The 19,430-nt window shown below is 32.0% G+C and overlaps 1 protein-coding gene across 3 annotated transcripts in view; it reads left to right on the forward strand.

Moving 5' to 3' along the window:
• LOC127725703 (rab-like protein 3) overlaps positions 1-19,430 on the forward strand; it is a 36,830-nt gene that overhangs the window by 4,596 nt on the left and 12,804 nt on the right. For 2 of the 3 annotated variants that reach the window (XM_052232882.1, XM_052232883.1), the window contains exons 4-7: positions 5,053-5,158; positions 6,404-6,554; positions 9,579-9,650; positions 13,267-13,311. In XM_052232882.1, the coding sequence (XP_052088842.1) occupies positions 5,053-5,158; positions 6,404-6,554; positions 9,579-9,650; positions 13,267-13,311 (374 nt within the window). Of the gene's footprint in view, positions 1-5,052; positions 5,159-6,403; positions 6,555-9,578; positions 9,651-13,266; positions 13,312-18,718; positions 18,738-19,430 lie in introns of all 3 variants that reach the window. The other variant, XM_052232881.1, reaches the window with a different exon arrangement.

Raw genomic sequence — 19,430 nt, forward strand, 5'->3', positions numbered from 1 at the left:
ACCTTGACCTCATATTCATGGTTCATTGGTTAACATTAAGTTTTTATACAACCGCAAAAAAATTTTGTGGTCGTATATTGGTATGACGTTGGCGTCGTCGTCGTCGTCGTCGTCGTCGTCGTCTGGCGTCGTCGTCGTCCGAATACACAATGGTTTTCGCACTCTAACTTTAGTTTAAGTGAATGGATCTCTATGAAATTTTACCATAAGGTTCAATACCACAATAGGAAGGTGGGGATTGATTTTGGGGGTTATGGTACCAACAGTTAAATAATTAGGGGCCAAAAAGGGGCCGAAAATAAGCATTTTTGTAACTTCCAGACATAACTTGTGTGTTATTGTATGGATCTCTTTGACATTGTACTACAAGATTCCATATCACAAAGGGTCGATGATGGGATTGATTTTGGGGTTAATTTCCTCGAAATTTTAGGAATAAGGGGCCAAAAGGGGGCAAAAAACAAGCATTTTTCTAGTTTCATGACAATAACTTGTGTGTTAGTGTATGGATCTTTCTGAAATTTTACTACAGGGTTCCATTTCGCAAAGGGAAAGCTGGAATTGAGTTTTGTGGTAATTGCCCAAAACGTTTAGTAATAAGGGGCCTAAAAAGGGGTGAAAAATAAGCATTTTTTAGTTTCTAGACAATAACTTGTGTTCAAGTGTATGGATCTCTCTAAAATTGTATTACAAGGTACCATACCACAAAGGCAAGGCTGTTATTGAGCTTGGTTTGGGGGATGGGGGGGGGGGGTGATGAATCATAGGGGGAGGGTCAAAAAAGGGGTAATTATTTTTTTTTTCGTTTAAGGAATAAGGGGAAAAAAGGTTAAAAAACTAGGGTTTCCATTTTAATAGACAAATAATTGAGTAAAGAACATTATTTAAAAGCAGTGTAAGGTTGGTAATTCAAACTCATTTAAATATCTCACCTGCACTATGTTTGAATTATGTAAATTGGAAATTTGCCAATTATTTTAGTATAATAAACTTCATTGGAAATTTGCCAATATAAAATTTTGCTGATGAAGGTTTTTTGTTTACCTTTAGTCTGACTATGATGTCATTTTCTATTTTAATAGCCTTATGATGTAGTTAAAAAAAATTTTAATACTTTTATGATGTATTTTAATGCGCTTTTATGGTTGCAAATTTATTGTTTTAATATGATAAACTCCATTGGAAATTTACCAATAGTTTGTTTATTTTTAGCTATGACTATGATGTCATTTTCTATTTAATTTTAAGGTTACAAATTAATTTCAGTTTTAAATATTATTGTAAAATGTTTGCCCAAAACATTTATTAATAAGTGGCCAAAAAAGGGGGCAAAAATAAGCATTTTTTTAGTTTCCAGACATTAACTTGTGTTCAAGTGTATGGATTTCTCTGAAATTGTACTTAAAGGTACCATACCACAAAGGGAAGTGGGTCAAAAAATTTTGGAGGGGGGGATTTTTTTTCCTTTTTTTTTTCTTTAAAATTTCCATTTTAAGTTGGTTAATTCTGATCACAAAGAGAAAGTTGGAATTGAGTTTGGGGGATAATTGCTCAAATGTTTAGGAATAAGGGGCTAAAAAAGGGGTTAAAAATAAGCATTTTTTTTTAGTTTCCAACAATTAATTGTGTTTAAGTAATTGGATCTCTGTGAAATTGTACTGCAAGGTACCATACCACAAACTGAAGGCTGGGATTGAGTTTGGGGGGGCGTGATGTGTGAAAATTTTCCACTTAAAGTTGGTTAATTATTTCTGATTTAGATATAAAAGCAAATAATAATGATGTGGTTTGATTTTATCAAAAACTTAAATTGAAGTTATGTATATTGTAAATTTAGGTTACATTGGAATTTAAGAATTGGCTTTGGGGTAGGGTTATGGCTCAAACCTTTAAATAATAAGGGAAAAAAAGGTGAAAAAACAAGGGTTTCCAGGTTAATAGACAAATAAGTACAAAACATTATTTAAAAGCAGTGTAAGGTTGGTAATTCAAACTCATTTAAATATCTCACTTACACTGCTTTTAAATTATGTAAATTGGAAATTTGCCAATAACTTTATTGTTAATAAATGCATTGGAAATTTGCCAACAATTTTAGTATAATAAACTTCATTGGAAATTTGCCAATATAAAATTTTGCTGATGAAGGTTTTTTGTTTACCTTTAGCCTTGACTATGAAGTCATTTTCTATTTTTATAGCCTTATGATGTAGTTGAATTATTTAATACTTTTATGATGTGTTTAAATGGGGTTTTATGGTTGCAAATTTATTGTTTTAGTTTAATAAACTCCATTTAAAATTTGGTAATAAAAAAAATTTTTGTTTATTTTTAGCTATGATTATGATGTCATTTTCTATTTTACTTTTATGGTTGCAAAGAAATTTTTATTTTTAGATATTACTGTTAAATGATGCTGATTAAGGTTTTTGCTATGTTTAGCCATGACTATGATGTCATTTTCTATTTTAATATCTGTCATGATGTATTTAAATGGGCTTTTATGGTTACAAAGGAATTTTATTTTTAGATATTACTGTAAAATGTTGCTGATTAAGGATTTTGTTTATTTTTAGCCATGACTATGATGTCATTTTCTATTTTAATACCTTTATTATGTAATTTCCATTTTTAGATATTACTGTTAAATGATGCTGATTGAGGGTTTGAATGCTGGGATTGATTTTGGGGGTAATTGCCTCCAAATTTTAGGAATTAGGGGGCAAAAAACAAGCATTTTTCTAGTTTCATGACAATAACTTGTGTGTAAGTGTATGGATATTTATGAAATTGTACTACAAGGTTCCATATCACAAAGGGAAAGCTGGAATTGAGTTTGGGGGTACTTGCCCAAAACGTTTAGGAATAAGGGGCCAAAAATAAGCATTTTTCTAGTTTCCAGACAATAACTTGTGTTCAAGTGTATGGATCTCTCTGAAATTGTACTGCAAGGTACCATACCACAAAGGGAAGGCTGGGATTGTTTTTGGGGGTAATTGTCTCAAAATGTTAGGAATTTGGGGCCATAAAGGGGCAAAAAAACAAGCATTTTTCTAGTTTCATGACAATAACTTGTGTGTAAGTGTATGGATCTTTATGACAATGTACTGCAAGGTTCCATATCTCAAAGGGATAGCTTGGTTTGAGTTTGGGGGTAATTGCCCTAAACTTTTAGGAATTTGGGGCCAAAAAGGTGCAAAAAACCCAAGCATTTTTCTAGTTTCCAGACAATAATTTGTGTTCAAGTGTATGGATCTCTCTGAAATTGTACTGCAAGGTACCATACCACAAAGGGAAGGCTGGGATTGAGTTTGGGGGTGATGAATCATAAGGGGGTTTCAAAAAATTTGGGGGGCGGATTTTTTTTTCCTTTTTTTTCTTTAAAATTTTCCATTTTAAATTGGTTATTTCTGATTTATATATAAAAGCAAATAATAATGATATGGTTTGAATAGGTAAATTAAAAAATTTTAAGTTCTTAGACTACTTTCATTCTGTGTGAGAAACCTATGCTGTGTCAAATATTTAATTACAATCCAAATTCAGTGCTGTATCAAGCTTGAATGTTGTGTCCATACTTGTCCCAACTGTTCAGGGTTCGACCTCTGCGGTCGTATCAAGCTGCGCCCCAGCGGAGCATTTTATTGTGTTTTAGTCTGTTAATCAATTACAATAAGCAATGGGTCAACTTGGTGTATGGAATAATTGTAAGGTGTACATGTCTGTGTGACAGTTTTTATCTGACCTTGATCTCATTGTCATGGATCTTTAAAAATGTAAAGTTTATGTGATACTTTTAATAAAACCTTTATCATTAAGACTTTCAACATAAAATCAATGGTCAGTAAAAAAAGGCGAGACATTTCAGCGTGTGCACTCTTGTTTTTTAAAAGTCTTTAACTCAAAAAAGTAATTTATATAGTTATGAAATAAAACTGCATAAAATTGAAAAAAGTGTTCTTGTACAACATATGATTCTAACTCTTACATATCACTATGCAGCCATTGCTGAACACCATTTTGTTAATCCTGAGCACTATGTCTGCACAAATTCTATAATTTCCCAGATCGCTCACAACCAAGGTATTATTGGCATACTATTATTTCATACTAACTAACAAAACACTATTTTCACTCTATTTAAAATTTTTAATGACATTCCAAAACCAGAAAATATCCTGAGGAATTTTGCTTGTGGTCACGACTTTATTATCAGCAAAAAATATTTATGAATATTCCATAAAAGGAGATGTTGGGTATACATCAATTAGACGGCAAAAATCCAAAAGAAAATGAAAATGTTAGGATTTGATATTCCATAGTTATGAAAAAAGTAAAATAACAAAAATACAGAACTCCAATTGAAGACGGAAAGTCCCTAATCAAATGGCAAAATCAAAAGCTCAAACACATCAAACGAATGGATAACAACTGTCATATTCCTGACTTGGTACAGACATTTTCTTATGTAAAAAAAATGGTGGATTAAACCTGGTTTTTTAGCTAGCTAAACCTCTCACTTGTATGACAGTCACATAAAATTCCATTATATTGATAACAATATGTGAACAAAACAAACAGACATAATAGGTAAAAATGTCAAAAATAGGGGTAGAGCAGTCAACATTGTGTTATAATCTTAATTACAATAAAAACAAACATGTTAACAAAAAAACACAAAAAGGCATATAGACAAAGCACATTAGCAAAAATGAAAGACAAGAATACAAAAATTTACCATAGCACAATATTGAGACTCTTAACATTCAATTTTATTCTTGCCACAATTTCATTATGCTGCAGATTCTGTTTAATATTGGTAATAGTAGGACTCAAATTGTTTAACCAGGAAATCTCCAGCTGTGGCACAGGTTTCTTATGTGGTGCAGCCAAATAGAAAAGCATGCATCCAGGACACATGTATGTGCCTTTAAAGAGAACCCTGATGCTCTTGCCACAGCTGTCTCTTTCATTTTGCCTATGTACTTGTATTACTTACTTGTTAGTGAAAGGTTTTATTTTGTATTTTGGATATTTACATTTTTACTGCAGGTATTATTCTCGTCCATGACTTGACGAACAGAAAATCTCATCAAAACCTTAGAAGATGGCTGGGTGAGGTTCTAAATAAAAATGATGCAAAAGATTTCAATAGTGGGTGAGAAATATTTATATAACTCCTCTTTAGTAGAGGCCTAGAAGAGGATTATTATTGTACTCCAGCTCACTAAGTGGTTGGTATACTGTAATCACCTTATATACAGCAAATAACATTGACCTTATATTCATTGATGATATACAGTCACTGACCATATATCTCCTTGCTTATGATGTTGACATTACGTTTCCGTAGAGTTTATGATGTCAATACAGAATACATGTTTGCGGAATTTTTACGTCGTTTGCTTCAAATTAAAAAATGATTGTTTTTACCCCAAATATTTCATTTGGTACAGTTGTAAGAGCTGCAGTATATAAAGAATAATCATACATTGGCACAGCCTTGCATTCTACCTGTTTATAATCCTTGTACAAATAAAATTTATATTTCTAGACTGTATGGTTATTCTATATGTCTGTACGTCTGATTGTCTGATTGTTTGTCCATAACTTTTGTTATAAAATTCAGCTACTGCATTAAGGAATGATTTGATATTTGGTTTTGAACTATATTATACTGAGTTGTACTGTGTAAGCTATTTTTCAGATCTGCACTTCCTGTTTTTGTTTTAAAATTTTTTGAATTTGTTATACCGACTAAACATGAAATTTTTCATCAGTGTCAAATAAATAGTAGGTGTAATTTGCATGACAAGCTTGCAACTTTTTGTCTGGCTTTCCTATTATATAGAATCTTGGTATTACATTTCAATGATTTGTGCAGGTTTTGTGTGTACCTAATTTAGTTAAAAAAGCATCAGAAATATGAATTTCCATATCAACACATCAACCACAGCTTAAGTTGTCAAAACATACATGTTTAGCTTTAACCAATGTCACAAAATTTTGGAGAATTAAAATTTTACTAAATTTTACAACATTCTTTAATCTGTCATCTTTAAAAAATATTAGTTGCCAGGAGGAAACAGTCGCTTGGATGCCATTCTCAGGGGTTTAAATAAGTGTGGGTCTGGGGTCACTTTATACATGACCTATGTCTTTCTTAAAATGGCTTTTCAAGGTTCAAAGAGTTTATGAACCTTTCATTCTTAAAAGCAGATTTGAACCCCTGATTATATTCTTAGAAATTACAGGTTAAACTTGAAATATAAATGCTGATCAAATGTTGGGTCATTTATGCAATTCCCCCTTAATCAATATCACTGATCATATCATTGTAAAAGTTAAATCTAGTAAATGAGAAACTAAACAACTTTTAATCCATCTGTCTTATCTGTTATAGGTATGATTTTGACCCAGAACAGTTTGCTGGTAACCAGATACCTATACTGTTAGTAGGAACTAAGGCTGACCTTGCCCAGACCTTGAGAGAAAAGGTCATCTCAAGGTCATCTTCCATAGCTGAGGAATGTGGTGCTGATGAAATGAACTTGGTTAGAGAAATTAATAATGAATAAATGTTAAATATCTTTTCTGTGATAAATACTCCTAAAATAAATCATGGTTTTACTGCCAAATCTAAACAACTGAATACTGTAAATTCAGAACTTAATGTGTGAATTTATTTTTACAAATCATTGACTATTGGAAAAAATGTGAAAAATAGTTATTGTGGTTGCGAACATTTTTTTCAGGAAAATCACTATTGAAAGTATGAATGCAAGTTTTTATGATTGTGAATCTGATACTGCTGCTTTAATACAAACATCACAATAATATCTGAATTTACAGTATATGTTTCTTAATTTGATTAATTTGCTTGATACCAGTTACTATATTTTAAAAATATAGACTGATGAGAACTACTTCCATCTGTTAATAGATATTGGAGTTGAGTGCAACACATTTTAAATTCATACCTGAATTGTCCTCTAGATGTTTTTTGGTTATTTGTTTTGTTGGGTTGCTTTCTCAATGATGTTTATCACAAATCTCCTGTTATTCATACTAGACCTGTTGGTGACCTTCTGCTGTTGTCTGTTCTATGGTCGGGTTGTTGTCTCTTTGACACATTCCCCATTTCCATTCTCAATTTTATTATTGATGATAAAAAAGAAATTGTTCTAAATTTATTTTCAAACTTTATTTACATATTATATTTGCTTTAACTTACTTTCAATAAATTCATTTTTCTAAAACTTAATATTCAAGAAGTCTATTTTTAGCTCACCTGGCCCATAAGGGGACAAGTGAGCTTTTCTCATCACTTGGCGTCCGTCATCCGTTGTCGTCGTCCTCCGTTAACTTTTACAAAAATCTTCTCCTCTGAAACTACTGGACTAAATAAAACCAAATTTGGCCTAAATCATCCATCGGGTATCTAGTTTAAAAAATATATCCGATGACCCTGCCCATCAACCAAGATGGCCGCCATGGCTAAAAATAGAACATGGGGGTAAAATGCAGTTTTTGACTTATATCTCTGAAACTAAAGCATTTAGAGCAAATCTGATGGGGTTAAAATGTTCATCAAGTCAAGATCTATCTGCCCTAAAATTTTCAGACGCATCAGACAACCAGTTGTAAGGAAATTTTGCAGTTTTTGGTTATTATCTTGAATATTATAATAGATAGAGATAAACAGTAAACAGCAAAATTGTTCAGCAAAGTAAGATCTACAAATAAGTCAAACATGACCAAAATTGTCAATTGACCCCATAAGGAGTTATTGCCCTTTAGAATCAATTTTTCACATTTTTTTGTAAATTTTTGTAATATTTTACACAAATCTTCTCTGAAACTACTGGGTCAAATTAAACCAAACTTGGCCTAAATCATCCTTAGGGTATCTAGTTTAAAAAATGTATCCGATGACCCTGCCTATCAACCAAGACGGCCACCATGGCTAAATATAGAACATGGGATAAAATGCCATTTTTGGCTTATATCTCTGAAACTAAAGCATTTAGAGCAAATCTGACGGGGTAAAAATGTTTATCAGGTCAAGATCTATTTGCCCTGAATTTAGACGCATCAGACAACCCATTGTTGGATTGTTGTCCCTGAATTGGTAAATTTAAGGAAATTTGGCAGTTTTTATAAAAAAATTTGCGGTCGTATAATGGTATGACGTTGGCGTCGTCATCGTTGTCTGAAGACACATTGGTTTTCGCACAATAACTTTAGTTTGAGTGAATGGATCTCTATGAAATTTTACCATAAGGTTCAATACCACAAAAGGAAGGCTAGGATTGATTTTGGGGGTTATGGTACCAACAGTTAAGGAAAAAGGGGCCAAAAATAAGCATTTTTGTAACTTCCAGACAATAACTTGTGTTTTAGTGTATGGATCTCTCTGAAATGATTCCACAAATTTCCATACCACAAAGGGATGGTTAGGATTGGCTTTGGGGAGTTATGGTTCAAACCGTTTAGGAATTAGGGGCAAAAAAGGGGAAAAACAAGGGTTTCCTGGTTAATGGACAATTTAAAAGCAGTGTAAGGGAGGTAATCCAAAAACAAAATTGTACAATGAAGAAATTGTGGGGGGCATTTTTCATTTCAGATTTCAGAAATTAAAAAGAAGGGGTCAATACGCAACAGCATAGTGTATTTCACAAAAGCAAAAAATTGACTATAAATTCAAATCATATAACCAATTCTAAGTTCTTTGACTACAGTTATTCGGCGTCAGAAACCTATTATGTGTATAATATTTAATTACAATCCAAATTCAGACCTGTATCAAGCGCTAATATTGTGTCCATTTACGTCCCAACTTTTCAGGATTGGACCTTTGGGTCGTATCCAGCTGCGCCGACGAAGCATTTTATTGGTTATTATCTTGAATATTATAATAGATAGAGATAAACTGTAAACAGCAAAGTAAAATCTACAAATAAGTCAACATGACCAAAATTGTCAATTGACCCCATAAGGAGTTATTGCCCTTTAAAGTCAATTTTTCACAATTTTTTGTAAATTTTTGTTATCTTTTACAAAAATCTTCTCCTCTGAAACTACTGGGCCAAATTAAACCAAACTTGGCCTAAGTCATCCTTAGGGTATCTAGTTTAAAAAATATATTTGATGACCCTACCATCAACCAAGATGGCCACCATGGCTAAAAATAGAGCATAGGGGTTTACTATAGAAGTTTATGGGAAAATTGTAAAAAAACAATTTCAAATGGTCACAAGTTGAAAACTAATTTAAATAATGATAAGTGGTCTTAAGTAACTATTGTAATACTACAATGGGATGACTTGCTTTTAATTTAACTACTGGGCCAAATTAAACCAAACTTGGTCACAATCATTATTGGGGTATCTAATACTATTTATTATGATTTTAACCTTATTTTACATGATTTCCAAAACCACAGTAGATACAGGTGAGCGACACAGGCTCTTGAGAGCCTCTAGTTTGTTATTATTATCAGAGGTACCTCGGTCGTGATATGGAATGCTATTTATCTTCAAGCAAATATTTCACAATGCATGTTTTATTTTTTGCAGGATTGCAACGACTGTAAATGTCTATCACCAGGTTCAACAAATGCTGTAAAATTGTCCAGATTTTTCGACAAGGTATGAAATTAAAATGCCATTGAAACTACAGAGCCTGGATTCATTGATTATGCAATGAGCTATATTACAGAAAACAATGTTAAATAGGTTTTACAGTTAATCTTCACATGAAAAATTGTGCTGATAGAGAAATTTCCAACCTAGCTTGATGATTTGAAAAGTTGCCAAGTGAGGTTATCTGTGAACTAGTTTTCATGGTTCAATTACTCACTAAATTGATTGCTAAGTTCTTTTGAATAGGTCAACTATATTTGGTATATAGAATCATTGCTAGATGTACATGTGTGTCTGATGGGGTACCTGACCTTGACCTCATTTTTATTGTTCAATGATCAATATTAAGTCTTTTTTCTCAGTAATATGCATACATATTTACTTTCTTTGGGCTAAGAGGATACATGTCTGTCTGACAAAGATCAGCATTCAGTTTACATGCTTACATCAGCACATGTATCACAGCTACTGTGATAAGTTGGTCAACTATATTTAATCTGTTGAAACATTGTGAAGTTGACATGTCTATATTAATGGGTCAATTAAGATATGGTTCATGGTTCAATGATCAATGCTTTATTTTTGTGCTATAGTCAGTAACTCAGATACTGTGAGTAAAAGATGTTTTTTAACCTACAGAATCATTTCCATTTGACAAGGATCACCTTACACTGAAATGTTAAATGTGAAATGGTAAAATTTTACGGTAGGGTCAGTTTTTCAGTTATGATGTCAACTATATTTTAATCCCTGCCACAAGGCACAGTGGGTGACATAGAAATACTGGGAATTATTATCACGCCTACATTTTTTGTTGATTTTTATGAAATTTATAACAAAGGTTCATATGATTAACATACCAGATGATCAAAAAAATCAGTGCCAGTTTTACTATTTTAATGGGAGTTATACCCTCAGAAATGTAAATAATATTGAAATTTCATTGTACCGTAAGCACACTCATGCCTGAAATTTTTGTCTTGATATTTTTTTCGAAATTCATATCAAAGGATATTTCAACAATGTCTAGGAAGAGTTTGAAAATCAACATCATTCAACTGCTGTAACATGAGCTTTGCCTCTTATAAATTTAAATTAAATTGAAATTTGCACTGTAAGCTCTCTCAAGCCTACATCTTTTGTAGGATTTTTACAAAAAAAAATATCAAATGTTTATATAAACCTGAATTATTTGCAAATTTTAGTGAAAAATTATCAGAGTTATTGCCCTTGGACAGATAAAATACATGCTTTGCAATGTAGGACATTGGAATTCTGCATTTCTAGATCTACATGTCCTGACAGGGAACACTTGACATTGGCCTCACTTTATTAAAAAAATGAAAGTTTTAGTTAATATAATTTTTTCTGTCACTATTACATTTTGTACTTTTTAAATATCAACTATATTTCTATATCAATAGTTTATGGTGTATTGGTTAATCAGCTAAGATTCACTAGATTTTGACCCTGTTTTTCTAGTTTTAGGGATATATATATATATATATTGTTGATCTTAAAGACTTCTTACTAATTATTCAGTCATAATCTTTTAAGCAGGCTACAATATTGGAGAGAAAGATTTAAATATGAAAAGGAAAAATAATTATCATGTTTTTGTCGAGCCTTCGACTTTAGTCGAAAAAGCGAGACATAGCGATCCTACATTCCGTCGGCGTCCACAAATATTCACTCTGTGGTTAAAGTTTTTGAAATTTTAATAACTTTCTTAAACTATCCTTGATTTCTACCAAACTTGGACAGAAGCTTGTTTATGATCATAAGATAGTATCCAGAAGTAAATTTTGTAAAAATAAAATTCCATTTTTTCCGTATTTTACTTATAAATGGACTTAGTTTTCCTGCCGGGAAATAATACATTCACTCTGTGGTTAAAGTTTTTAAAATTTTAATAACTTTCTTAAACTATCCTGGGTTTGTACCAAACTTGGACAGAAGCTTGTTTATGATCATAAGATAGTATCCAGAAGTAAATTTTGTAAAAAAATAAATCCATTTTTTCCTTATTTTACTTTTAAATGGACTAAGATTTTCTGCCAGGAAACAACACATTCACTCTGTGGTTAAAGTTTTCAAAATTTTAATAACTTTCTTATACTATTTTGGATTTGTACCAAACTTGGACAGAAGCTTGTTTATGATCAAAAGCTAGTATCTAGAAGGAAATTTTGTAAAAAAAATAAATCCATTTTTTCCATTTTTATACGCCCGTTTACGGGACGTATTATGGTATACTGTTGTCCGTCTGTCCGTCTGTCCGTCCGTCCGTCTGTCCGTCCGTCGTCAACATGTCGGACACTAACTCAAAAATGCTTTAACCAATTTGCATAAAACTTTGGTGAATTGTTTATATCTACTGACGTGAGCTCCCTTTCGTTTTTTATAAATTTAAAATTTTACGTTTCTGACTTATGGGGTTTTATTCATTAAAAAAAGGGGGATTTTCCAGTTTTCGGACAATAACTCAAGAATGCTTTCACCAACTTTCAAGAAATTGTGGTGAATTGTTTATATCTATTGACATGAGCTCCCTTTGAATTTTTATAAATTTTAGATTTTACGTTTCCGAGTTACAGGGTTTTATTCATAAAAAAGGGGGATTTTCCAGTTTTCTGACAAAAACTCAAAAATGCTTACAGCAGTTCTTATGAAACTATGGTGAATTGTTTATATCTATTTAAGTAAGCTCCCTTTAGAATTTTATAAATTTTACATTTTACATTTCTGAGTTATGGGGTTTTATTCATTAAAAAAGGGGGGATTTTCCAGTTTTCGGACAATAACTCAAAAATGCTGTCAGCAATTCTCATGAAACTTTGGTGAATTGTTTATATCTATTGATGTAAGCTCCCTTTTGATTTTCATAAATTTCTAATATGACATTGAGAATTAATTGAACTTTATTTGTTTATAGTCTGACAACAGATTTACTAAGTATTGCGCAACAGCACAGTGTATTGCACAACAGCAAGAAATCTTTAATTGAATATAAATTCAATTCATATAACCAATTTCAAGTTCTTTGACTACATTTATTCAGAAACCTGTAATATGTCAAATATTTAATTACAATCCAAATTCAGACCTGTATCAAGCTTGAATATTGTATCCATTTTTGCCCCAACTGTTCAGGGTTGGACCTCTGCGGGCGTATCCAGCTGCGCTCAGCGAAGCAGTTTATTTACTTTTAAATGGACTTAGATTTTCTGCCATGAAACAACACATTCACTCTGTGGTTAAAGTTTTTAAAATTTTAATAACTTTCTTATACTATTTTGGATTTGTACCAAACTTGGACAGAAGCTTGTTTATGATCAAATGCTAGTATCTAGAAGGAAATTTTGTTTTCTTCCAGTTAACATTACATTCAATCTGCAGTTAAAGTTTTTAAACATTTATTAGATTCATAAACTATCCTGGATTTTTACCAAACTTGGACAGAAGCTTCTTACAATCAAAAGATAGTATCAAGAGGAATATTTTTATTGATTTACTTCCTCATTTTTGTTGAGCCTGCGATTAACAGAAAAAGTAGGCGAGACACTGGGTTCCGCGGAACCCTTACGAATTTTATTAATAGTTATACAATATATTTTTGCAGGTCACTGAAAGGAGATTCTACAGTCATCAAGTGCCACCAAATCAGGTACTAAAAGTAAACATTCTTTAGTGTAACCAAAGCTAATTGCCATCATGCAATATATACAAATAAAAACTAAATTTTCCTGCTATTGCATAGTATATTAGACATGGCCTTGAATTGCCTAAAATAAAACCACCATTTAAATTAATCTTTCCATTTTATTGTAAGAACTGAGGTTTTTATACGACCGCAAAAATTGAAAATTTTTTGGTCGTATATTGGTATGACGTTGGCGTCGTCGTCGTCGTCGTCGTCGTCCGGCGTCGTCCGAAGACACATTGGTTTTCGCACTCTAACTTTAGTTTAAGTGAATGGATCTCCATGAAATTTTACCATAAGGTTCAATACCATGAAAGGAAGGTTGGGATTGATTTTGGGGGTTATGGTACCAACAGTTAAGGAATTAGGGGCCAAAAAGGGGCCAAAAATAAGCATTTTTGTAACTTCCAGACAATAACTTGTGTGTAAGTGTATGGATCTCTCTGACATTGTACCACAAGGTTCCATATCACAAAGGGAAGGCTGTAATTGATATTGGGGATAATTGCCTCAAAATTTTAGGAATTAGGGGCCAAAAAAGGGGCAAAAAACAAGCATTTTTCTAGTTTCATGACAATAACTTGTGTGTAAGTGTTTGGATATTTCTGAAATTGTACTACAAGGTTCCATATCACAAAGGGAAAGCTGGAATTGAGTTTGGGGGTAAATGCCTGAAACGTTTAGGAATTGGGGGCCAAAAAGGGGCCAAAAATAAGCATTTTTCTAGTTTCCAGACAATAACTTGTGTTCAAGTGTATGGATCTCTCTGAAATTGTACTGCAAGGTACCATACCACAAAGGGAAGGCTGGGATTGAGTTTGGGGGTGATGAATCATAAGGGGGTTCAAAAAATTTGGGGGGGGGGGATTTTTTTTTTTTCTTTTTTTTTCTTTTTTTCTTTTTTTTTTTCTTTTAAAATTTTCCATTTTAAGTTGGTTATTTCTGATTAATATTTAAAAGCAAATAATAATGATATGGTAGGAGATACACACCAAACAGGATATGTAAATTATTATATAATAAGTATTGTGCAATAGCAAGAAATTTTCAATTGCACAGTATTGCACAATTGCAAGAAATCTTCAATTGCACAGTATTGCGCAATAGCAAGAAATCTTCAATTGCACAGTATTGCGCGATAGCAAGAAATATCCAATAGCACAATATTGCGCAATAGCAAAAAATTGTCAATTGTACAGTATTGCACAATAGCAAGAAATATTCAATTGCACAGTATTGTGCAAAAGAAGATACTTCGTATAAATTGCTTATTTCTTGTTCAATTTCAATGGGGTTTTATTCTTGAATTCTTGGAGTTCTTTAATATGCTGAATCTAACCGTGTATTAAGTTTTTGGATTTTGGGCCCTGTTTTTAAATTGGTCCACATTGAGGTCCAAAGGGTCCAAAATTTAACTTTGTTTGATTTCATCAAAAATTGAATTATTGGGGTTCTTTGATATGCCGAATCTAACCGTGTATTTAGATTCTTAATTTTTGGTTCCGTTTTCAAATTGGTCTACATTAAGGTCAAAAGGGTCCAAAATTAAACTTAGTTTGATTTTAACAAAAATTGAATTTTTAGGGTTCTTTGATATGCTGAATCTAAACATGTATTTAGATTTTTGATTATGGGCCCAGTTTTCAAGTTGGTCCAAATCGGGGTCCAAAATTAAACTTTGTTTGATTTCAACAAAAATTGAATATATGGGGTTCTTTGATATGCTGAATCTAACCATGTATTTAGATTTTTGATTTTTGGGCCCTGTTATCAACTTTGTCCACATTGAGGTCAAAAGGGTCCAAAATTAAACTTTGTTTGATTTCATCAAAAATTGAATATATGGGGTTCTTTGATATGCTAAATCTAAACATGTATTTAGATTTTAGATTTTTGGCCCAGTTTTCAAGTTGGTCCAAATTGGGGTCCAAAATTAAACTTTCTTTGATTTCAACAAAAATTGAATATATTGGGTTCTTTGATATGCTGAATCTAACCATGTATTTAGATTTTTGATTTTTGGGCCCCGTTATCAACTTTGTCCACATTTTTGTCGAGCCTTCGACTTTTGTCGAAAAAGCGAGACATAGCGATCCTACATTCCGTCGGCGTCGTCGTCGTCGTCGTCGTCGTCGTCGTCGTCGTCGTCGGCGGCGGTGGCGTCCACAAATATTCACTCTGTGGTTAAAGTTTTTGAAATTTTAATAACTTTCTTAAACTATCCTGGATTTCTACCAAACTTGGACAGAAGCTTGTTTATGATCATAAGATTATATTCAAAAGTAAATTTTGTAAAAAAAAAATTCCATTTTTTCCGTATTTTACTTATAAGTGGACTTAGTTTTTCTGCCAGTTAACATTACATTCACTCTGTGGTTAAAGTTTTTAAAATTTCAATAACTTTCTTAAACTATCCTAGATTTCTACCAAACTTGGAAAGAAGCTTGTTTATGATCATAAGATAGTATCCAGAAGTAAATTTTGTAAAAAAAAAATTCCATTTTTCCGTATTTTACTTATAAATGGACTTAGTTTTTCTGCCAGGAAACATTACATTCACTCTGTGGTTAAAGTTTTTGAAATTTCAATAACTTTCTTAAACTATCCTGGATTTATACCAAACTTGGAAAGAAGCTTGTTTATGATCATAAGATAGTATTTAGAAGGAAATTTTGATAAAATTTTGTTCCATTTTTTCTGTATTTTACTTATAAATGGACTTAGTTTTTCTTCCAGTCAACATTACATACATTCTGCAGTTTAAGTTTTTAAAACATTTATTAGATTCATAATTTATCCTGGATTTTTACCAAACTTGGACAGAAGCTACTTACAATCAAAACATAGTATAGAGGGGAATATTTTTATTAATTTTTTTCTTCATTTTTGTTGAGCCTGCGATTAACACCAAAAGTAGGCGAGACACTGGGTTCCGCGGAACCCTTACGAATTTTGGTCAAAAGGGTCCAAAATTAAACTTTGTTTGATTTCATCAAAAATTGAATTCTCTGGGTTCTTTGATATGCTGAATCTAACCATGTATTTAGATTTTTTATTTGTGGACCCGCTATCAAATTGGTTCATATTGAGGTCAAAAGGGTCCAAAATTAAACTTTGTTTGATTTCATCAAAAATTGAATTATTGGGGTTCTTTGATATGCCAAATCTAACCGTGTATTTAGATTTTTAATTTTGGGTCCCGTTTTTAAATTGGTCTACATTAAGGTCCAAAGGGTCCAAAATTAAACTTAGTTTGATTTTAACAAAAATTGAATTCTTGGGGTTCTTTGATATGCTGAATCTAAACATGTGTTTAGAATTTTGATTATGGGCCCAGTTTTCAAGTTGGTCCAAGTTGGGGTCCAAAATTAAACTTTGTTTGATTTCAACAAAAATTGAATATATGGGGTTCTTTGATATGCTGAATCTAAACATGTATTTTGATTTTAGATTTTTGGCCCAGTTTTCAAGTTGGTCCAAATTGGGGTCCAAAATTAAACTTTGTTTGATTTCAACAAAAACTGAATATATGGGGTTCTTTGATATGCTGAATCTTACCATGTATTTAGATTTTTTATTTGTGGGCCCGCTATCAAATTGGTTCATATTGAGGTCAAAAGGGTCCAAAATTAAACTTTGTTTGATTTCATCAAAAATTTAATTATTGGGGTTCTTTGATATGCCAAATCTAACCGTGTATTTAGATTTTTAATTTTGGGTCCCATTTTTTAAATTGGTCTACATTAAGGTCCAAAGGGTCAAAAATTAAACTTAGTTTGATTTTAACAAAAATTGAATTTTTGGGGTTCTTTGATATGCTGAATCTAAACATGTGTTTAGATTTTTGATTATGGGACCAGTTTTCAAGTTGGTCCAAGTTGGACCCCAAAATTTAACTTTGTTTGACTTCAACAAAAATTGAATATATGGGGTTCTTTGATATGCTGAATCTAAACATGTATTAGATTTTAGATTTTTGGCCCAGTTTTCAAGTTGGTCCAAATTTGGGTCCAAAATTAAACTTTGTTTGATTTCAACAAAAATTGAATATATGGGGTTCTTTGATATGCTAAATCTTACCATGTATTTAGATTTTTTATTTTGTAGGCCCGCTATCAAATTGGTTCATATTGTGGTCAAAAGGGTCCAAAATTAAACTTTGTTTGATTTCATCAAAAATTGAATTATTGGGGTTCTTTGATATGCCAAATCTAACCGTGTTTTTAGATTTTTAATTTTGGGTCCCGTTTTTTAAATTGGTCTACATTTAGGTCCAAAGGGTCCAAAATTAAACTTAGTTTGATTTTAACAAAAATTGAATTCTTGGGGTACTTTGATATGCTGAATCTAAACATGTGTTTAGATTTTTGATTATGGGACCAGTTTTCAAGTTTGTCCAAGTTGGGGTCCAAAATTAAACTTTGTTTGATTTCAACAAAAATTGAATATAAGGGGTTCTTTGATATGCTGAATCTAAACATGTATTTTGATTTTGGACATTGGACCATAATAGGTAAATTAAAAAAATTGAAGTTCTTAGACCACATTCTTTCTGTGTCAGAAACCTATGCTGTGTCAAATATTTAATCACAATCCAAATTCAGAGCTGTATCAAGCTTGAATGTTGTGTCCATACTTGCCCCAACTGTTCAGAGTTCGACCTCTGCGGTCGTATCAAGCTGCGCCCAGCGAAGCATTTTATTAGAATTAAGATTAGTTTGTACAGATACCCTTGTTATAGTTGAAACAGATGTATTGGAAATCAGTTTAATTTGTAGATACCAACAAATGAACTTTCATAATGATAGGAAATGAACAGAAGAAAATCTGCCACTTGAAACAATTCCTGTCCTAGTTTACTATTTTGAGTTCGAAGAATGACTATCAAGCAATACTGAACATTAAAAATTCTTACTACATATGCTAATTTGAAATAATAATGGTTTCTGTACTGACTTTAATATATAATTAGTGCATCATATGTCCTTGAGTAAGATTTGAAAAAGATAAGACCTACATGAAATACCACAACTAATTTTTTGGTCCCAAAACTTAGACCAAAAACAATGTTTTAAATTCAATAATCTTATTGTTTATCGACTCATGGTAAGGAGTAATACTATAGAATTACAACATACAATGAAAGAGGACTCCAGAGACAAGATTTAAAATGGTGAAAGTGCAATTAAACATGTTTTCCTTGTCCATCAATGATTCAAGCTCAGTATCAAATATAGAGAGGTTGTGATTTGTCATATATTTTTGAAATGGAAATAACCACTTGTGTGTGTATTAACCAGTTAGATACTTTATTTATCATTCTCTTAATAAAAAATGCTTTAAGCAATAAGGAATTCCATTCCCATTGCAGTTTGGCAATGTTATTAAAAGTAAGTATCTTAATTAATAGTTTATGTATATCTATAGTACTTGTGGTCAAACTGTCATATTTGATTCTAAAACTATACAAATAAAATCCAAAAGATTTGCAAATTTGTGTAAATTATATGGTCCAATTATTGGAGGCTTCAGGTGATTTAGGCCCAGCCTCTGGCCTGCAACAAATATCTTAACAGCAATACAGATTTATCCTACATTCTGGCATTTGGTATCATAAACATTTAGGTTCAGTTTGTAATTCTTTTTTTTCAGACACCAATAACTTTGTCAAACCTCATGCAATGTAAAAAAAATTTGGGACAGAAGCTTCTTCATGATCAAGAAAAAGCATTTGAAGAAAAAAAGAAAAAATGTCTTTTTTATGCCCCCGCCGTACCGGAGGGGGCATTAAGTTTTACCCTTGTCCGTCTGTACGTACGTATGTACGTACGTACGTCCCGAAATTGGTTTCCGTTCTCTAACTTGAGTTTGCCTCAACCAAATGTAATGAAACTTATACACAATGCTTATTACCACAAAACACAGATCAAGTTTGAATTTTGGTGGCGTCACTTTAACCGATCTAGAGTTATGCCCCTTTATAAAAGGAAATATTGCATAATTTTTAGTTTCCGTTCTCTAACTTAAGTTTGCCTCAACCAAATGTTATGAAACTTATACACAATGCTTATTACCACAAAACA

The sequence above is a fragment of the Mytilus californianus genome, unplaced genomic scaffold, assembly GCF_021869535.1.
Source record: "Mytilus californianus isolate M0D057914Y unplaced genomic scaffold, xbMytCali1.0.p SCAF_15, whole genome shotgun sequence".
NCBI lineage: Eukaryota > Metazoa > Mollusca > Bivalvia > Mytilida > Mytilidae > Mytilus > Mytilus californianus.